Consider the following 11,722-nt stretch of genomic DNA (forward strand, 5'->3'; position numbering starts at 1 on the left):
ATTCATTTACTATATCCTTTTTTCAAATAATATATTTTGTAGTGCGGTATCCATAAACAAAATTTGAAATAAGCATGAATGAGTCAACCAATGTCGGTGGACGTGTTGATAGAGTGTCAGGTGTTTTCTGGATGCAATTTAGGAAACAAAAAAAATGATATTGAAATTAGAGCACTGATATACACACAGTATTTGTCATCCGACTTCAGTACGGCGTTGAAGATCGGACCATAGATACATAGTGATGAAGCATCTCACACTGACATCAAACAATAAAAATGTCCTACACACAACACTTTTTGGGAAGTAATAAATTTACCTAGATGCAATTGTTCCTCCATACAACACCACCTCCAGCATGTCCACCTTCAGGACCTTAAGCATATCATCTTCTTTCTGCTCGAGAACAACCACTTCATTGAGATTAGAATTCATATTTTTGATGCTAACCTGTGTGTGTGTATATTAGTCCAATATATATTGTCTAATCCTACTTGAGCTGCGCGAACAGTTCGGCATTGGGATCCCTGAGCTGGGCCGTCGTGGTCGACAGTGTATTTTATTGTGCCTAGGGCAAGCGCTACAGCGGCCGCCGCGGGCTGCAGCTCGTCAGTTGTTTATGCGCTAATTAAGCCTGAATCCGTGTCGTTCGTCATCCCGATCCCAATCTCTCTCTTTTCCTTTCTCATCAATCTGATCTTTTTTCCTTGAGGTGTCTTGCCGTATCTGTAGGCCTAACTCTTTTCTTTTTCATCCGTATTGTGTAGTCCCTTATTCCTTAATTTCTTCCGGCCATAGCAACAATCCGTGCACGTCCGTTCTCTCATAGGAATCATCTGGCAGCCAGCTTCTGGGTATGTGCAAGTTTTAGACGTATATTAACTGGTGTGGTTTGATATAAGAAGTCGAGGTGGTACTAATTCAACATTAGGGAACCCTATGTTAAAACAAAAACAAATCCTAGCTCAACTGGTCGCTCATATTAGGTTTGGTGCAGAGGCCGCGATTTCGATCTTGCTTACTGCCAATTATTTTTTGCGTTGTTTCATACAGTAGATGGGCCCGCAAAGTTGGCCCATAGTAACGACGGACGAAAATCTTGTCCACAGCGGATAGATATAGATACACAGGTAAAATAGTACTACCTCGCTTATAGTTTTAAATTTAAACCGAAAACATAAATTCACATGAAGAAAGCGTATTATAACGGTGAACCCATAGAGTCAATCCGTGTGCTTTATTATTATTAGGGAGGGATATGAAGCAAAATAAGTGAATCTACACTCTAAACTATTTCTATATACTTCCGTACATTCCTCTCCGTTTATTCAAAATGTTTTATCATTTAAACCGTGCGTCCAAATCTCGAACCGTCTTCATCGTTGGATTCCTCGCGTCGAGATCTTCAAAACTACGAATATTTTCCCAAAAAAAATTGGACAAAAACCAAACCGGGGGCATGTATTTTTTTCCTTTCCAAAAAGACACGACTGTGCTTCTTGCAGAAGCAAATATATGCCTCCATGACAAGTAAACCCGCACCTCTTTTGAAAGAAAAATCAGTTTCCGAGAGGCACGGTTCGCGAAAGCAAATCCGTGCCTCTCATGGAAGAAAAAAAAACACAATTTTTTCCAGTTTCCAATAGGTGCGGAAAGCAAACCCGCGCCTATCACGGAAAAAAAAAAGAAACACAACTTTTTTCGTTTACGAGAGGCACCCGCGCCTCTTGCGGAAGCAAATTCATGCCTCTCGCGAAGGAAAAAAAAAAGAAAACATGTTTTTTTCGTTTTCCAAGAGGCACGGTTGTGCCTCTCGCCGAAGTAAAAAGAAAAAAAATGCATTTTTCCGTTTCTGTGCCTCTCGCGAAAGCAAAAAAAAACAGTATTTTTTTCATTTGTTGAAGTTCTTTTTCAAAAGCTAAGGAAGACCGATCAAAAATCGAAAATCCAAAAAGCTAAAAAAACCATCTAAAAAGCTAAAAAAACATCTAAAAAGCCGAAAACGCGTGCGAAAAATAAAAACAAAACAAAATACAAAGGAAGCGTCCCGAATGCGACTCGTGATCGTGGCTTGGAACGCGCCAAGTGACGCGCTCTCAGCCCATCCTAATTGACCATTGGGGAGGCTCCTGAAGGGGCGCTCCTTCGTTAGTTCCTCCCGCCTCCTATATACACAGGGTTCTGCTCGGGTGCAAGGGTCACCGCACATTATATTGTGCAGGCCCAATTGGTGGACTCCACGTATGCTTGTAGGCCCAATTAATTAACGAATTAACATTTTCATGCTTCACCTAATCCTACTTTTAAATTATAAAAAACCAAATCCCTTTTTGCGAGTTGCGTCAACTAGTCCCCTCGTCCTGAACACTTGATGCTCTCTCCAATTTCATGTTCCATGCAATCTCATGCTCTAGAATGCTCAACGAAACATATGGCAGCGCACGAGGAAGTACCCCGATCAAGACGAATTCCACCGGCCTTACACATGTCATATTCTCGCCAGGTTTGCTAAAATGTTGTCACCCAACCTCCGTGCAATATTATGTATTTGTTTCATGGTCAAGTGCTTAGGGGCATGCAGGGCACTGATGGAGGCTGTCGACCTCGGCACCCACTCTTTGACATTACTGATTAGATGATTCACTACGCGATCCGCATTAGTTCCATGTTTTTCCTTGGTTTTTGCTGTCTATAAAACAGGCCAACAATGTTTTTGAAAAAAAAATGGTGAAATAAAACAAGTTCATGTAAAGAAATGTTCACAAATTTGAAAAAATCTTTGTAGATTTGAAAAAGTGGATGAATTTCTAAAAGGTTCATGAGTTCAATAAAGTTCGTGAATTTGAAAAAAATATTCACGTATCTGATAATTTCATGAATCGGAAAAAAGTCCGCACATTTTGAAATATGTTAGCAAATTTAGAAAATAGTTGCCAATTTGAAAAAATAAAACGAAATGAAACGAAATGGAAATGGAAAATATATTTACTCCCTATTATTGTGTTGTTAATAATTATTCACCATTTATTGATTTGTTTATGTCAATTTCCAATTCATATTGAATTGTACATTTGGAATATGATCCCTATGTTTCATGTTATTTGAGTTGTGATCTAAAATTTGAAAATTGAGCAAGGTTCATGCGCAAATTTACTATTCGTTTCAAGTTCTCGTAAGTTAAAAAAATTGAAATTTACCTCAATTTTTGTATGCATGCATGTAGTGCACAATCGCGAAAAAGTCCCCACTCGCTTCTAAACTACGGGTCATTACATTCCGGCGGTCCCCCATGCTTTACGTGACAAAATCTCAGAAGATCAAACTCAAATATGGTAGACTAGTGTCATAGGTAAATCAACCCACATTAGTGTGAGAGTTAAAGAGTCCCCCACCCTACTAGGTGATAAGTTAGGATGTGTTTGCACATTGGATATCTTCTTAGGGTTGCATGTTGTCACAGACGTTTAACGTCGGGGCGACATTGGCAACTGAAGACATTCCATTGGTGTTAGCCCACCATCAGGTAGACATCGTCTTCTTCTCTAGACACATGTGGTACTGGACACTTATGTATGTATGTATGTATGTATGTATGTATGTATGTATGTATGTATGTATGTATGTATGTATGTATGTATGAATGATGGTTTTATTTTTTCTTCCAATATTCATAACAAAAAAGGGGGCGTTGATTTTATATTTCTATGCCATGCTCAGTCGTCAGTCATACAATTCACCAAAACCAAGTGTCGATCTTGGCAGAAAGACATGATGCCAACTTGCCAAGCACGCAATCATTGGCACAAAGTGAGTCTTCAAAACAAGGAGGTACGAGATGTGGTGCAAAATAAAGCTTGACTTATTGCCCAAGGCTTCACACCGGATCAAAGTTTGAACTTTATTTTGATATAAACAATCGTAGCTAGACAATAGGCTTCTAGGATCTCGCTTCACTGTGTTACACATCATAAATACCACATTACACATATCGAATGGATATAAATGTGAACTTGTTTATGTTGAACATGCTTCCGATTTTTATGACTCACAAGATCCTAATCATGTTTTCAAACTTGACTTCACACCAAGATCGCCTTTAATAGTTTCTAGTCAAAAAAGGCTTCATGAGTGGTAGGATTGACCACACAACAAATTAATCAATTTCAACTTTTACATGTATATATATTTTCCTTCATCTGCAATTCATAGTGATAGGTACCATAAATTGTGAATCTTATTATGGTCTAATATCGCAAACACACTTCGATTTCAGATAGAAGGATATACATCTAGATATTGTTGGGTGCAGGGGTTGGCGTTTGTTGAATTGTGCACCCTCTCCCTTCTCAAATAGAAATGTGCATATCTCGCGCCCTTAAGCGCTTGTAGAAATCGGTAGTCATGTTTACTCCCTCCTAACACCGAAGGTCATAAAAGGTATTAGCTAAAAAAATACTAAGTATAGAAATTGAACTAAGAAAATTTAAAGTAACAACCTTGAGTGACACTATTGCTTTGTAACCAAGTTGTTCAACAGCATTGTTGCACTTGAATGTTCTATTGAGGGTCACATACTTAATTCTTGTGGATGTTAGCATGCTGTGCTAACGCATTCCATAGTGCGAGAATATATTATTATAGCTCCAGTCTACCACAAATGTTATCGGCTCCAGAAGACATAAAGGTATTCTTAATCTGAAACGGCTGCAAAATAGTTCCATTAGTTAGTTATATGAACAACTATTACTCCTATTAGAACAAATAAACCATTGTCCTAACAAAAATATATCTTGGTAATGTAACATTATGTTGCCTGATAGCTTAATACATATACACTATAATTATAGGTAACAATGAAGAAATGTGACTATTTACTCTACAAAATGCAAGCCCACATTTACATGTAGCTGTATACATGTACTATGTTCTACAACCAATCCACAACATATAATATGTCCTTAAGTCTCAGTTGTTTTGAATAAATACAGAAGTCGTTTGTGCGTGCAAATGTAGGAACATGTGATGTTGGTGGCATAGGACAATCACTTTATTTTGTTTCATCGAAGCATAATATTGTGCATGTTTAAGTAACTTAGATATATTGTTGATAAAAGAGGTTAAAAATGTGAACTATGGAATTGATACAGTACAAGGGAATAGGAAATATCACCTTTTGTATCCAAGTTCTTCCAAAACCATGTAAATAAAGTCCCACATATTCACTGGCTCCATATTAGTTATAAAGTAGGTCTGTAAAAATTAAATATGTCAGGGGAATATTAAGGTGAATCACATTTTTCCTGCTCGGCAATAAATGTACATACTTTGCCTCCACTTCTCTTTGCACCGTCTTTGGTAGAAAGGGTTTTCTCGGCACATATATGAGCATGCACCACATTCTCAACATATACAAAATCATCAAAATTCTTGCCATCACCAACAATGATCTGCAACAATAAATAATAGGTCATGTGCTTCAAACTAGAGTACAATAAATCCAGTTGTATATAAAGTTCTCTTTTGTAAAACTATATGAATTTAGGTAATATTCATGTGTGTACGTGTGTGTGTGTGTGTGAGAGAGAGAGAGAGAGAGAGTGATGAGTGAGTGAGAGAGAGTGAGTGAGTGAGAGAGAGAGAAAGAGAGTCTTTAAATGAAAAAATATATTTGTGTTTTTAAATGAAAAAAACATCACATGACAAGTGTGTATCCTATAATGGAGGCACCCTCCGTTGTTGCACCCATTCTAGTGACATTGCCAAAAATCCCTAATAGGTTTAGTAGTCGTGAGGCCCAGATCCACCACCCCTTGAGATATGTCTTCACCACCAAGTATCCATGGGTTGGTAATCATGGCTTGTTCCACTGCAGCGGGCATAGAGGTGCATCCTCAGGGGTTTTCCTGCAATGGGTGAAGATGACTACGTTTGGTAGCACTAGCAGGACGGAATGGGGTGTGTCTAAGTTTGTATGTGAGGAAATATCAGGTGCTCTCATTCTTGGGGTACTCCCAATGCTCCAACTTAAATAAAACAGTTTTAAGTATTTCAAAAAATTCTAAAAAAACATGAATGTTCCAAAGAAATGTAACTACAACTTCTAAAGATCTCAGGTCCAAACTCTAAATGAACATTCAGAAACAAAAATATGAAATCTAGCCTGAATAGTGTCATAAAAAGACAAAAACAACATTTGACACTATTCACATCTGAATTTGTCCTTTTTTGTATCTGAATGTACATTTTGAGTTTGGACCTGAAAGTCTTGGGGGTTGTAGTCATATTCCTTGTGAACATCCATATATTTTTTAGAATTTTTAAAACAATTAAAATTGGTGTTTTCAAATTGGAGCATGGGGAGCACTCCAAGGACGAGAGCACCTGATATTTCCCCGCTTGTATGTGTGGTTGTCAATTTTGATGGCCAGCTAATTTTTATTTGGCTATGGTCCGAGCCTAGTTAGCATGGAAAGTTGCTAGTTGTTTTAGTTCAATCAGTTTTCCTCGAATTAACCCAAGTTTGTAATGTTTCCTGCCCCTTTTTATTCATATAAATAAGTCTAATTTCATTCCATGTTGTCGGAAAAAACATGATGTATGTGCTGATTCTACTACAGCCTACCTCAATGTGCGAGGTTGATGATTTTACGACCATATTCATGAGGAAGCATTGCATGTTGCAAACTTTTCCAAATTAACTTTCTATATATTAAGAGAGGTAGAAAACCTAGATTACTGAAAATATTTAGTTTAGAACTATGTTTTGGTGATTTTATCATGTTATGTGCAATATAGATGTACTTACCATCATTCCTCCGTAAGAAACTAAAGTTGGCACTATTGTGTCACCAGGGCCAAAGATGGGGCCAGGACGTATACAACAAGTGAGAAGCTCATCTATTCCATTGGCTCTCATCACCAGTTTTTTGGCTTCTGCCTTGGTTTGTGTGTATGCATCAGGAAACTGATAACAAGAAAACCGCAAGGTTAGCCATACGTACTATGCCATTTGTATAAAGAGAAGAATGAAGGAAAATATGCTATTGAGAAGCTAATTAAAAACTAGAATTAGTGATATAAACTATAACACTAGTTAAAGATGCAATAGTGGAGGGAGTGAGAAGCAATCAACTAAATTAAATTGATTTATTCAATTATGTGGGGCAACCTTATCTGGATATGGTGTTGATTCATCTGCACCAAAGAGGCCATGAACTCCATCGAATACAACTGCACTGGAACTAGTGTATATGAGTGTCTTAACCTTGCATGTGTTACAAGCCTTGATGACATTCTTTGTCCCTGTGCTCGAGATAACAGGAAACATGAATTAACTTGAATCTACCAGCTGCCTGATGTTCAAAAGATTAATTAAACTGGCGTACCCTCGACGTTGACCTTGTAATGGAGTTGGAAGTTGTTCTTGATCTGATCCGCGGTAGCAGTTTGGAAAACAGTATCAACCCCTTCCAGAGCTGCAGTGCACAAGACACGAATATACTATAACTCTTGTGGTCAGAGCTTAAGCAAAATATTCTTCTAGTCAAGAACAGAGATAGAATAAGGAATCAAGATTGTGTATCCCGCTGGATAGACTCTTTGTCCTAGGGTGGAGAAGACCACATGACATAGATCACATTTAATCATTTCCTCCGCTACCTAAACAAGGAATTGATAGATTCACATCTGTTCATAGCATTTCTTAGCTATTTTTATTTCTTTTTTGCTTCTCTTTTTAAAACATAACTAACTTGTTATAAATGTAGAAAGCTATCGACGTGAAGAGATCGCACGCCCGAAGAAACCTCCATATCTATTTTTCACGGGGAGGTGATTTCACATCTACGACTCACCCTTCTACCATGGCGGCTGCGGTCGGCGGATGGCCTGCAGGGTGCGCGTGCGCCTCCCCATGAGATGCTGCAGGGCTGGAAAGGTCCGGCGGTCGCGGCTGCAGGCAGCCCGTGAGCAACCGGAGGCCTCGTCGACCTCTCTCCTCAGCAGGTACAGGAGCGTTCAGAGTTACGTGTGTCGGGCCGCCTGGAGACTCGCTGCCATTCGCGCTCCACAAGCATAGTCAAGTGAGCAGAGCCTTGAGTAGTTTGGAAGCACACCATGGGGAGCAGTGATGGCGCAGTCGCTGTCCATGAGCTCTACCTCATCGCCACGGGGTGGCCTTGGCTGCTGATATAAAAGGGGCCCTCCTCACGATACTTCACAACAGTTAACTTGTGATCTAGTTTTTCACCATTGGGGCTGCCCGGGTGGATGGATTGGTGCACTGGACCACTGGGAATTAATCCGGGAGCATCTCATGGTGTTCACGTTTGCATCGACGACACAACACACAATATCATCCACGACGGAGAAGCGGATAGTCATGGCGGCGGCGGCCTCCACTGGTCGGGAGGGCCCGTCCTCAATGATCAAGGGGTGCAAATAGCGCATCTACAGGCCCGTCAATGCATTTGCAGGCACGGCGGTGGTGGTCGCATGTCACACTCACTGACGGCACAAAGGGGATTATCACCTGGTGCGAGGGCACCGACCATTACACAAGGAGGCTCAAGGCGCCATCGGCAGAGTCTGGCGCTGATGGGCATGGGGCATGCCGGCGGTTCCCCACCGGCTTCAGCATCGGGGCACCGGCTCCGACTGTGTGGATGCTGCAGTGTGACTTGCGGTGGTGTGGAGTGGTAAGAACGATTTTCACGCCTTTATTGGTAGGGCTCAGAAGCAAAGAACTTGTAGTGTTATCTTGATGAAACCGTTATTTACTTGATGTTGTATTGGTCTTCACTAACTGATCTTGGTATTTAGGATGAAAATCCATGTACAACATGTCTCTGGTCCAACGTGATGACGATAACACTGGGTCGTTGATCCCTTCTTGAATGCGTTGTTGTGGAAGAAGTAGACTCCATTATATGTGTTTACTATTCGTATCCTGTAAATGTTTGTCAGTGGTTGTCTTTGGTCTTAACTCTGCTTAATAATTACCTAGCAAAAAGGGCCGTGAGTTGCAATGGGACAATAAAACCGTGGTCTTCAAATTAAGTTCGAATATTCACACTACATGTATATACACTTATTTGAATATTTGTGCATCAACCGGCTCGAATGTTGACGTAAGACATGCATTAACATGCTCACAATGGTTCAATGTTGGACTTGATCCTTGATGCGTGCATCTTTTTGAGTACATCATTGATGCGTGTATGAGAAGGAAAAGAAAAAGTCAGTCTCATGATGGATGAAAATAGAAGGGCCCTATGGCGTACCAATAGTTCGGAGGAACACTCATTTTTTTCACTTTTACGGTGGCGAGGTGGGTAATTTACATCAAATTTAGAAGCAGTTTTGATGAGAGATGAAAAATTCAAAGAAAAAATTAACGAATAATTTTTTTTTACTTACGGGTGATGGGGTGGTAATTTACTTCAATATTAAGGGTAGTTTCAATGATTGGCGAAAAAAATAAAAGAAACAATTAACAAAGAGTTTCTTTTGTACTTATGGGTGGCATGGTGAATAATTTATTTCAACTTTATAGGCAACTTAGGGTAGGCGGACAGACCGGAAATCAGAGAAAGGCACCATCCTTTAATATTAGGTATAGATAAGAATTGTCGCAATGATGCAAAGGCCAAAGAAAAAGAAAGAAACTACCGGCGTACATGATACATGATGAAGTCCAAGAAAAATACTGATGAAATACCGTGTGTACATTTGCTAATTTTTTGTATGGGGGCAAAAATATTATTGGAACTCAATTGTGTTTGGAAGCCATGAACTCACAAAATGTTTAGTTGAAGTTAAAAAAACTAAAGAAGGAATACTTTCGGACAAAATAATAGGAGTACCTACCTACCCTAAAAAATGTCTTATAAAAGAATAATAGACTTGACTATCGTAGCGGCACCAACATGTAGGATTTCCCATGCGGCGGCTTCCCTCCTCTCTCTCTCATGCATGCATGTATGCATGCAAAACACATGACATCAATAGATATTCTTCTAAATTTAAATTTTTAAAAAGTTTTATCTCTCAAACCGTGAAGTCAATTGATGATCCACTTTCACCGTTAGTTTTCTCACGACGAGATCTTAAAAACTAGATCTCCTGTCAATATGTTTTGGCAACTTTTTTCCGAAGATAGTTGCCTGATTACTATCACTTAGTTGTTAGATTATGATACACTCAATTGTCAGATTAAATTAACTTGATTGTCATATTGGTGAGCTTCAATAGATACTAGTAGAAAACTTGGTCGATGGTATTTCTGTGGCTTAATGCCTATTTTGTCCTATTGTTAACACTTAGAAATTCACTCTATACCTCTTTTTTACCAAACACTCTATACCTTTCATAAACGTTACAACATCTAAAAACATACATACCTATTATCCGGTAACAACACTTAATTATTGCAGCAACTGTTCACAATTAGCATTCGCAACTATGTTGACATATTCTGGCAACTAGAGGCGACAATTTTTTTTTTTGAGAAAACATGACAACATGAGATCTTGTTTTGAAGCGGTTCGTCGAGACGAGCTCACAGGTGAAAACGGATCACCAATCAGATTAACGGTTAGTTAGACAAAACATTTTAAAAAACTGAAAAAAGCAATTAGTACAATGATGTTAGTATGATGTGTAAGATTCATGCATGCACGCATGGATTCTCTCTATATCAAAATTCCATTGGGATGCCGCCGCACCGGACGACACTCATGCGCACTATGTACTTTTATTTTCCTAAGAATAATAGAAGTACCTTGTGTGAGCTGGGCCAATTGGCAGACGTCGACAGAGATGTAGGCGGCGCGGCCGTCACGGAGAGCGGCACCAAGGAGCGCATCATCCTCGTCGGGCTCCATGGTGACATTGGGGGCGAGGTCGGTGATCCGCACGCGCCAATCTCCGGAGCGGAGCAGCGCCGCGACCAGGTGCCTCGCCATGAATCCCCGGCCGCCGGTCACCGCGCACAACCGACGTGCTTCCTGGCCGACCGGGGAAGGATCCATGCATGCGCGTGCTAGCAAGTACTGTACGTACGTATTAGTACAATCCAGCTGCTAGCTTGATAGCTGTACTATATACGGATGTGTACGATTTTAGTCGCTCGATCCTTTGGGTTGCCCTGAAGAAAACTATGACTGATCAAGGAGACCGACGACGATGAAGGAAATGCTAAAACGACTGGCATATTAGTAGCGTGTGTTTCTCGGCAGGAGTAAGTGACCGATTGGCCGTTAGGTGGAAAACATAATGTCATGGCAGACCTATCTGACTCTGCATTGCTGTATTAGTGACTTAATTTCTTGTAAAATACCAAATATACTATAGGAAAATTAATTAATGGTAGGTCGATCGGATTTGAGGCAGCCATGCATGGTGCGCCGCACAAAATAGTACTCCCTCTGTACCTAAATATATTTTGTACAAAGAGAGTAATAATAAGCACATGGGCTGCTTATATGCCCGACAAAGTATATAAATGCAATAATTAATATTTTCGGTGTGTCCTGATGAGCTGCAGGACAAGTCATGGGCGGATTGATGGGTGCAGGCCGGTATTAATTTTCCTTGGTGATCAATTAAACAGCTGTCGGTAGGAGATTTGTTCCTGTTAGGTTGAGTGGCGGGTGATCTTTATGTCGTCTCTGTTGGTTTCCTGCGTGTGGCAAGGTACCTATAATTAGAGTTAGATAATTAT

General features: G+C 40.0%; 1 protein-coding gene across 2 annotated transcripts; it reads right to left on the reverse strand.

Moving 5' to 3' along the window:
- Positions 1–265: 265 nt before the first annotated feature.
- LOC147962294 (3beta-hydroxysteroid-dehydrogenase/decarboxylase-like) lies at positions 266–11,328 on the reverse strand. 2 transcript variants are annotated; one of them, XM_087536698.1, is made up of 8 exons: positions 10,781–11,328; positions 7,386–7,475; positions 7,169–7,302; positions 6,806–6,964; positions 5,325–5,447; positions 5,171–5,250; positions 4,497–4,704; positions 266–396 (listed from the first exon to the last, which is right to left on the reverse strand). In XM_087536698.1, the coding sequence occupies exons 1-7, from the start codon at positions 11,028–11,030 to the stop codon at positions 4,605–4,607; spliced, it is 936 nt and encodes a 311-aa protein (XP_087392824.1). In that variant the 5' UTR covers positions 11,031–11,328; the 3' UTR covers positions 266–396; positions 4,497–4,604. The 2 variants fall into 2 exon arrangements, with proteins under 2 accessions (XP_087392824.1, XP_087392823.1); XM_087536697.1 differs by lacking the exon at positions 266–396 and adding an exon at positions 3,887–4,415 and having other exon boundaries at positions 10,781–11,324.
- Between the last annotated feature and the right edge of the window lie 394 nt (positions 11,329–11,722).

The sequence above is a fragment of the Triticum urartu genome, chromosome 7A (assembly GCF_056163025.1).
Source record: "Triticum urartu cultivar PI428250 chromosome 7A, HENAU_Tu73, whole genome shotgun sequence".
Taxonomy (NCBI): domain Eukaryota; kingdom Viridiplantae; phylum Streptophyta; class Magnoliopsida; order Poales; family Poaceae; genus Triticum; species Triticum urartu.

Bases quoted from the DNA above. Each gene is read 5' to 3' on its own strand.
- LOC147962294 (XM_087536698.1), bottom strand. From the start codon at position 11,030: ATGGATCCTTCCCCGGTCGGCCAGGAAGCACGTCGGTTGTGCGCGGTG. The intron at 7,476-10,780 runs GTACTTCTATTA...TGTGCACTGCAG, and splicing joins ATTGGCCCAGCTCACACAAG to CTCTGGAAGGGGTTGATACT. The intron at 6,965-7,168 runs GTTGCCCCACAT...TCTTGTTATCAG, and splicing joins CAACACCATATCCAGATAAG to TTTCCTGATGCATACACACA.